Genomic DNA, 9,600 nt, shown 5'->3' with positions numbered 1-9,600 from the left:
CTCCCGCCCAACTTGGTGTCGTCTGCAAACTTACTGAGGGTGCGCTCAATCCCCTCATCCAGATCATCGATAAAGATATTGAACAAGACCGGCCCCAAAACTGAGCCCTTGGGAACACCGCTCGTGACCGGCCACCAACTTTCCCTGCTGCCCAGGGGGACCCGCTGTTCTCGCCTCGCTGTTTCAGCTGTGAGCTGGCAGCATATGTGCCCACCGCAGCTAAGAGGCCAGGCCAGGCCTTGCTGCCCCATGTTGAGGCTCTTGAGCAGGTGCCCCCTGTTAGGTGAGGGAGCAGGCCTGCGCTTCAGTGCTGCTCTCCTGCTGCTTCAACTGGTGGAAGAGCTCCTCTGCTCCTCCTGGGAGCCAGCACCGGTCTGTTGGCGTTTCCTGCTAGGGGAAAATGGCAAGATACATAGGCTCATGGCCGTTAAAAAGGGATCCTTGTTCTATCGTGAGGATGCTGAGAAAACCTGTGCCATGCAAGATCTCAGTATTTAATTGTCTTTTTAACATGAAAAAGGGCGTTAGTACAGACTAGCTCCCACAGGGAGTATTTATAACCTAAAATGGCAGCATTCTTTCCCTCTCAGTATTGTTCTTTCTGTTTTATGGTTTTGATTTCATTGTTTTCTATTATTCACTATTTTTCTTAACTCATAGTATGGGGCTAACTTTATTGCCAAAATAAAACCTCTTGGGGTTTTTCTTATTGGGGACTTTCTTTGTGAGATGCTTTTTTTCTTATTAATGTTATGAAAGATTAGATACAATATTTTACTGCTTATTCTTACAGGGTGATTCATTTTACAATTCTGTTTTCCCCAGTGGCTGTGCTTGCAAGTATTACTTGCTCTCAGTGGGATTTCTTACTAAAGTAATTTCTGCTCTGTAGATTATAAGTGGACAGGATCAATGCAGCTTTCATTTCCAGAAAGGTGGGAAGGGAGGAGAGAAAGAAATGTGTCCAATTTGGGGGAGGGCAGAAGTAATGCCAAGGATTTCTAATTCACCACTTAAAATTGTCTATTTAAAGGCACTTACTGCATTAGACTAACAGTTTCACGCCCCAAAGGTAGTAAGCATGGCTGAGGATAAAAAAGCCTTTGTTGATGAGATAAATAAAGCGTTGGCAAAGTCTGAAGGGCTTACCTGGAAGGATCTGCTGTTCTCCTATCAGGGGACCCTGTATCCTGTCACAGTGTGCAGTGCAGAAACGTTCCAAGCCCTGGAGAACCTGGAAGCCAGAAGAGATGATATGGTGCTGGTGTCCTACCCGAAATGTGGTGAATACATTATAAATTGCTTGCTGTAATCTACAATACTGTAACTAATTAGCTGACACACTAAGAAGGAAAACCATCTGATTGTGGTTGTATGTTGTGTGAGGATATTGGGCATTTCTACTACAACCAGAGACAGCAGGTTTTTGTCCTGCTTTGTCTTAATTAAGCAGTCTGTTGCAGTGCTTTTTAACATGGTTTATGTTTCTGAAAGGAAAAGAAGTTTTAGTGTTCGAAGATACTTTTGGCTGAAGAAGTGCAAATAAAGTACATAGTTTTTTATATATCAGTGGGACAAGACAACTCTGCCAGTATGATAAACTGTATTCTGAAAAACATGTTAGTAATGTAATGTAGTGTAGTGTACAAAAGCAGTAAAATTATGCATTAGACTCTTCAAGGTGTAGAAAGTGACATGGCACAGCATCTTTACTTGCAAAATTATAAGCTATTTCTTGGCGTTATTCAGTATCAGCACTGTTTTTTGTTTTGTTACTGCAAAATGGTATTGACTAAGACATACTGAAAGTCTAAATCTTTTAGTCAGAGGTTTGCAGAAAGGAGGAAAGGTGCAACAGGAGCAGTGAAAAAAACTCATACAACCAACTAGTTGATTTTGATCAGTTTTATTAAATGTCAATTGTGACATGGTTGCTTACAAGGAAGGGGTGAGTTTTGCTAATCTAGGAAATCCTATCCAAGCATATGTTTCTTCTTTGAGACCCAAGCAGCAGAAGCTTAGGGTTGTCAGAGAAAATGTGGGTCCAGGGAAGGATTTCATTGCACTAGCATGGTAGTGGATGCGGTCAAATTGGGCTCTAACCAGAGAGTCCGAGGTCAAGGTCTCGTTCAGCCCATAGAGTTCCCATTGGTTGGCAAGTTCTGATCTGGAAAGAAACTGTGGTGTATTTAGGGGCTTAAGAAGTACTCCTGTAGTGTTTAGGTTGAATTTATAGCAGCTGTGAGACAGAACACTGAACCGAGGGAAAGAGAGGGCAAATAAAAAGGAGGGAGCTGGCACAAAATGTGAAATGTGCATCTTTATTTTAGGGAGCCTGTAATTCCATTGGGTTTGGGTCCAGAGTTCTGCTGGACCCTATAAAGACCTGAAAGGTCATTGTGATAACTTGGCACTGGCTTTGATTTCTCACAGAGTTTGGAAGAGTTCAGACATGGAGTTGTGATGCTGATTGCCTCTGAGGTTTAGTAACTCAGTAAATCTCTCCTGCTCAGGGAGAGGGATCGGTAGAGAAAGAAAGAGATCTCACAGTATTGGGCCGTTTGTGGTAGGTCAGCAGGGGGAAATTTTACCAAAGACCACTGCCAGTTGTTCAGTAGGAGAGGGAGTACACAGCTCCCTGTGGTTTGCCGGGGAATGCAGCACCCTGTTACCTGGCAGGCACTGCTGGAAAGGCATGTATGGGAGGTTGCACGGAAGAAATGGGAAAGCAGGAGAGAGGGAAAATGCTGCATTTGTGCAATGCAGTGTAGTTACAATCTGCAGGTAGATCTTTTGGAATTTTCTCCCATTTGGATGTTTGCTCTTATACTCTTAAACAGTGCTAAATAGATTTCTTGTCCTAATTTCCCATAGCTTGCAAAGTGTGGGGGGGAAAAGGCAAGAGAGGAGCATAAAGAACAAAAAGGAAAAATTATCTGCCCCAGTTTGAAACCAGAAATTGCTGGGCTCCCTTTTGCCCCTTGATGTGACACTTGGACCCACCAAGCCATAATGTCACCAGGCAGTAATACAAATCTCTCTGCAGGCCTCTTTCCCTCTTGAACCAAGGGAGCCTGGTGTCTGGCTTCCTCTGCCAGCTTCTCAGGTGTTTTCTATGCAGGGCTCAAACTCTTTGGCATTTGCCAGGTTTAAGTGGTCATGAGCGTGCCCGATGAAGGACTCTCATTGAGGCCCTTCAAAAGCTTTGTCTCTCAAAACTTTAATATTGTCCTCATTCCTTTTACTTATTAAGTATTACAAAGGTTAAGTTACAGTAAAGTCTCACTATATAAAAGGTTTCCCCCAACTCAGGTGTGCGCAGTGGAGAGGAAAGCTCTTATTCAGAGAACTATTGATGATGTAGGGGTAAAGGACGATGGAGCTCCAGGATGCAGTACTTCCCAGGGATGGGTCACACAGTTGAGAAGGCGGTAGGGGATTTAGAGACTAGGAATTTTAGGTTTATCAATTGTAGCTTTTTGTTAAAATAAAATTTGTATTTGTGCACATGCAGTTAATACTGGGCAGATGAGGACATGGATTTGGAGACTCTTAATGCTTTTGGCTCTGGTCTGTATGTAAATGGGAGAGTGATATAAAAGATACCCATCATACAGTGTCATATATAAATATGGTATTGGGTGGTATATAAATGTAATAGATGTATTATAAGACATTGTATGATGTCCACACATTGCATACACATTACTGTATAAATGACATGTATCAGCTGCTTCCATCCAAGCATCCTGAGGCACTTCATATAACATAGGGTGGAAGTTATTCCTTTCTGGGAATAACTGTCCGCTGAAAGCATGAGGTTAAAGCTGTTTGCATTGTATGTTCCCTGTTAGTGCCTCTGGCAGCTGTGTTCACAGGGGACTTGCAGCATGCAGGAGGCGGCAGCAGCTCCGCAGCTCCATCTCCGTGGGCCCGGTGGGAAGCCTTCCAAGCGCCTCCCCATAAGGACGTGGGGAGGGTGCTGCAGGCCAAGGTGAACATGCTGTTCCCTCGCTCTGTCCTGCCGGCAATCGGCAGAGCATCAGTGGAGCAAATGTGATTCCTGGAAGCCTTGGGGAAGCAGGCACCACGGCGCAGCTCCAGGAGCTGGCCACAGGCTCACGCTGGAATGGGATGCGATATGGGAGAGGCGTTGCTGCAAGATTCCTTCCAAAGGGTGAGGGATGGGGGGAGATGCAGGTGTCCAGTGGGTAACAGCTCTTCTAGCACTTGTTCTGGCATGCACTTTATGGAGACAGCAAGAGGCACAGCTGAGCACAAGCACTGGCAGTGACATCGAATAGATGACTCCATTTCATCCTTGACCCAGGGCAGTAGAGAGAGGCAGATGCATTCAGCAGAATGAGTGAAGCTCCTTGCTCATTCCTTCCTTTTCCTATCCAGACCCTTCCCAGGTGTTTTTCTGCAAAAGACAGGAAAGCTCCCATCACTGTCCATCACTGACTGTTTTATGAATATATTAAAAAGATGTTAAGTGCATCGTTGAGTCAGTTCTGCCTCCAGTGCTTTCCACATACCAGTTATAAGTGAGCCAAGAAGGTCACAGTTAAGAAGCTGTTCAGGATCTCATTAATGGAGAACATTGTTTATAATCATTTGGGAGCTTTAGTGTTTTTTGTCATTTGATGACTGTCTATTATGCTGAATTAAGCCATGTAATGAGAAGGCTCTGAGATCTTATATAAACCTCTGGTATGTTTTATTTTGTTCTCTGGATTTCTTGGTGCAGGTGTGAACTGGCTTATCCAGATTTTAAGTGATTTGATATTTACAACTATCCAGAGTAAACCTGTAAGCACAGAACTACCATTTATTGAATGTGGAGATCCAGATAAATACCAGGTTAGTGAAAAGAAACTATTGAACCATTTCAAGTCTGTTGTTCTCTCTCTCCTGCACACAAGTTATTAAAATGAAGTCATGTAGCAAGTAAAGATATTTCTCCTGAGAGGGGAAAAAAGATAGTCTTGGATGATGAATGCCTTTTGATTAGGGGCTGTTTCACACAGGCGACTCTCACAGATCATTGCTGCACCCATATAATAAACCTATGCTCACTTATGGTTCTGTTTATTTCTAAAGAGGATGAAGCAGATTCCATCTCCAAGGATTTTGGCAACACATCTGAACTATGATTGCCTCCCCAAGTCTGTTTTCAAGAACAAAGCCAAGGTGGGCATTTTTCTTTTTCCAAGAACAAGCCTCATCGCTCTGACAGTACCAGCATGCAAGAGTAATTTTGCGGCCACATCCTTTTCTTGCACCCAAGTGGGTGGTACTGGGGGAAAGCAACCTGGAGACAGTGGGAGTCTCATGATGCCTGGGCCGGCTTAGCACCCCATACAATTTACAGCAGCCTTAGGGGTGCTGTAATTGACATAAACAAGAACAGATCTAGAGGCTGTTGCAGTGCTCAGAAATGGCTGGAGTGTCACGCTTTCATTTTTTATGCTACTCTTTTCTGTGTGTGACTGTGGTGGGAATGAATGTGGCAGCAGTATCTCTGGGACATTGGCTGTCTCTTTGCAAAGAGTCACACTGTTAAAACTTTAATATTCCTGGTACTTGGTCAGTGAACAATGGCGGATACGTAGCACTTAGGAGATAAACGACAGATGAAGGAAATAATTGGTTAAGGGATGGGTATTTTTTCCATGTTTCATGTGTGAGACAGGAAAAAATATAATGTGTATAACAAAAAAATTTAATGTGTATAATGTGTTTTCAGAAGTGTTTACACTTCTCTGAGGATTACAGTCTCTTAGGATATCAAGAACATTATTGCCATGCTTTGAAAAATGGAAGATGATTGTAACAGCTGCTGTTTCCTGAAGGAGAATGGAACAGAGCTTTTCCTAGCAGGGGTTTGGCAAATGGTTCATTAGAATTTCCCAGGTCTTAGGTAGTTGTGGGATAGTATTCAGTGAGAATATTACAGTTTTTCCAGTTGCTTCTTTCTACAATTGCTTTATGACATAAGCAAGTCTTAGAAGTGGTAACAAGGTCTTTATTACGATCACATTATGAATTTGTTCTCCGTGCCTTGACTAGCAAAGTATTTTATAGCCCCCAGTATGTTACTGGTTGCAGAATGTTTGGTTATACTCTTATTTTGGTTGCCAGGGGAAATAAGTGGTCTAAAATTGTTGACCTCTTTATCCCACTCCAGATACTAGTGCTGTTTTGAAACCCTAAAGATACAGCTGTTTCATTTTTCCATTTCCACAACAATGTGCCAAGCGTCCCCAGTTACAGCTCCTGGGATGAGTTCTTCTCAGAGTTCATGAATGGGAAAGGTATTGTTATAGTTACTGAATGTAGCTGAAGAAGCAACAGAAAAAAGTATTTAAAAACAACTAAATGGGGCCAGTGGGAAAACAGCTGTGTCATAATTAGTTTACTGATGGCCATGCGTCATGATAAAGGAGGCAGCTGAATGCCAGAATGGGGAGAATGTCCAAAAGATGCTTTGCTTCTGGGTATTTCACTCTTCCAGGCAAAGGTGAAGGACTTGCATAGCAGCTTGACAGTAGCATTGGGTCAAAATTCTGCCGCGTAGTGATGGAGGAAATGCTACAGACCTGAAGTGATAATGAAATGACAATTAGTTGTCTTTACTGTTTCTGCACATGAGGCCAAACACTTCATTAGCAACTCAAATTTTAGACTGAGACTGATGTCTGGCTCTGGCTTTTGGGAGATGTTTAAATGACAATATCGTAACAGAGGGGAAGCACATAGTGAAATTCATATCTGTGTGGAAACCATTTACCTACAAAAGTCCAGAGGAAGCCTCTGTCGTTTTGTTGTACAGTACGGTACCATGGAAAGGACAGGCTGTTCTGTTTGTTTGCATTGATGTAACCAATAGGCAACAGAAGGCAATTCTTCAGTCAGAGAGAAATAAGTACCCAGTAAGAAAAGAAGGTCACACTGATGCTTCTTTCTCTTCTTTACAGTTGGCTGGGGATCCTATTTTGATCACGTGGTCACCTGGAACAAACACACTGAGGATGAGAATACTGTGATCATAATATATGAAGACCTGAAAGAGGTAAAGCAGATGCTGTGTGCTGACAGGCAAAACACATCTGAGCTCATTCCTTGAAATCTGCTGAAATTAACGGCAAAAGGCACAGGTTTCTGAAAGAGCAAAATCAAGTTGATTTTAGCGACAAGTTGAGTCTGGCTATACAAAAGCTGAGCTCCAATGTAATGCAGAAAACATACTGTGAAGGAAAATACATATTGTTAATAGATGATGGCAATGCACATCCCAAGTGGGTAACTCCTTTTTCAGAGGAAGCATGTTGCATGTCTCCTGTTCACTGTATTGCTTTCAGAACCTGACTGCCAGTGTAAAGCAGATAGCTGAATTCTTTGGATTCTCCCCAACGGCAGAGCAGAACCAGTCCATTGCAGACAGGGCCACTTTCCAGGCAGTGAAGGATAAGGCGCAGGAGACTCATGGTGCTGTTGGCTCAATTCTTTTCCGCAAAGGTAAATTTGTTTGTATTTTGTCAGGGTGGTGAATGGTAGCACTGCATCTTGGGCAGACAGGAATTTGGATCAGTAGATGGTTAATCTTTCTGTATAATTTTCAAGGTTGGAAGTTGTTTAAGAAACACTGATTGTGATTCAGGATGCTGTCACTTGAGTTCATCACAAAGGCAGGTACCATTCGGTAAAGCCCTGTGTAATGTCATTAGCAGAAGTGCCCTACAAGTAGCACAGCCTTCAGTCGTGGTATGCAGTAAGCACCAATTAAAACAAAGAAGAGTTTTATTTTGGCTTCTGTGAGAACTGGGGATAGCCTGGCACTCGGTCTACAGAGTGCCTCCACAGACTTTTCTTCCTGGGTTTTCTAAATAACCCTTGTGATTGCCTAAGAACCTCAGTCAACACGTGGAATCCAGACACACCACAGACTGAGCTATGTCTTTTAGCCATGGATCAAGCTAGAGCTGTAGACTCAGACAACCTCAGACTGTGGGCTCTCCGAAATCTAGATTAAAGGTAGACTACAGCTTAGGGCAGTGTCTGGTTGCAGCGCACAAAACTCTTGCAGTTAAAAGCCACATCTTTGAACTTTCTGGGTTGGTTTCACAACTGCTGGTCATCCTTTATAGTCTTCTGTAGCTGTACAAGGCACATGCCAAAGCTGTGAAGGCAGACCAGTAGCTTCCTATGTTCACTTTATGTTCACATTCTATTGAGGACACCAAATATAAGGCAAACGTAAGAGTGTATTCTTGGGTCAGAGATTCTTTTCTTGTAGGGGGGAAAAAAAAAAGGGATTATCCTGAAATATGATAATAAGAGAGACAAGATGATAGTTTTTTGTTTTAAATCATACTCCTTGGTCCTTACAGTCAAGGGTAATATTTTACTTTTCTTTATATTCCAGGTGTTGTTGGAGACTGGAAAGATCTTTTCACTGAAGCTCAGAACCAGGAAATGGATGCCAAATTCAAAGTGTGGTTAGAAGGAACTAATCTGGGAGCGAAGTTAAAATATGATGTGTACTGCAAGGCCTGAACCTCCTTTAGAGAAAAAACTTATGTCGAGGCTGCTTTTCATTCACTTTTATGAAATAAAACAGAAACCAGGACAATATCTGATTTCAAAATTTTGAAAATCCATGCAATTTGCAAACCTGTTTCTGCTGTCTTAACTCACACAAGCAATCCTTGCTCGTGCAGTTAGTATCATTGACTTCACTGGATTCTCTTAAATGACCTGTAGTTCTTTGGCCTCACTTGGTTTTTAACACTGATTTTTAGCTATGATTTCATGTTACCTGGTAGAATCCTGTGTGGAATACATATGCAGTAGTTAAACCTGCTGAAATCACTGGAAATGTATTCAGTATGTTGGAAGTGATTTTCCAAGAGATTTTTTAAAACAATCATGAAGTGTCATTTTGATTCTTAATTTCTAAGTTCATAGTGTAAAATGAAATTTCAAAAGGTCTTCTTGTCTTTTGCCACTTTCTGTGTGCTGATAAATGTGTGGAAAAAAGTAAAGGAACTCAATGATGGAAGTTTTCTCCCCCTTTTGGCAATAATGTTTTTCTTTCCTTTGGTAGTGTGAGATCTCATCCTGAGCAATTGAAGGAATTGCCTTGGACAGAACTTGCTCATAGAGGTTGGAGTCCCCCTCCTGGTGGAGGCTTGCTTTGTTGCTTAACCTCAACACAGGGTTACCCATGGGGGAAATTGGAAACAGATGTTGAGAATACCAGGTTTTGTCCACATGATTGTCAGGACTTCTGAGTGTGCACCTTGCTTTGGATGTTGAGGAAGCACGTGAAGAAGCTCCCGGCTGGGCAGGACTGGGAGGAAGTCACTTCTTTATGGTATCAAGGCAGGGGGGTTGGTAACCATCTGGTTGACTTGTTTGGAAGAAGGGACTTTTTAGACGTGAGGGAAGGAAGTGTGCTACTTGTGTAACTCTGGAAATGGAGCCTTTGCTGGGTTGCCTGGGCTACTTTATGCCTAACAGTAGTACATATGATTGCAGAGCCAGGATGTGGATTTTTTTCTGGATGTCTGTCTGGGAGCTTTGAAGTGCCACTGT

The 9,600-nt window shown here is 42.6% G+C and overlaps 1 protein-coding gene across 1 annotated transcript; it reads left to right on the top strand.

Annotated features, from left to right (window-relative positions):
- Nucleotides 1–1,075: 1,075 nt before the first annotated feature.
- On the top strand, nt 1,076–8,766 carry SULT6B1 (sulfotransferase family 6B member 1). The gene is given in 7 exon segments (XM_009283795.1): nt 1,076–1,283; nt 4,751–4,863; nt 5,104–5,193; nt 6,191–6,317; nt 6,981–7,075; nt 7,365–7,521; nt 8,429–8,766. Coding segments are annotated over 7 exon segments (915 nt in total). The 5' UTR covers nt 1,076–1,081; the 3' UTR covers nt 8,560–8,766.
- The last annotated feature ends 834 nt before the right edge of the window (nt 8,767–9,600 follow it).

This window comes from Aptenodytes forsteri, unplaced genomic scaffold (genome assembly GCF_000699145.1).
Source record: "Aptenodytes forsteri isolate BGI_AS27 unplaced genomic scaffold, ASM69914v1 Scaffold309, whole genome shotgun sequence".
Taxonomy (NCBI): domain Eukaryota; kingdom Metazoa; phylum Chordata; class Aves; order Sphenisciformes; family Spheniscidae; genus Aptenodytes; species Aptenodytes forsteri.
Note: the sequence above shows the minus strand (reverse complement) of the source record. Positions and strands in the feature narration are given on the sequence as shown.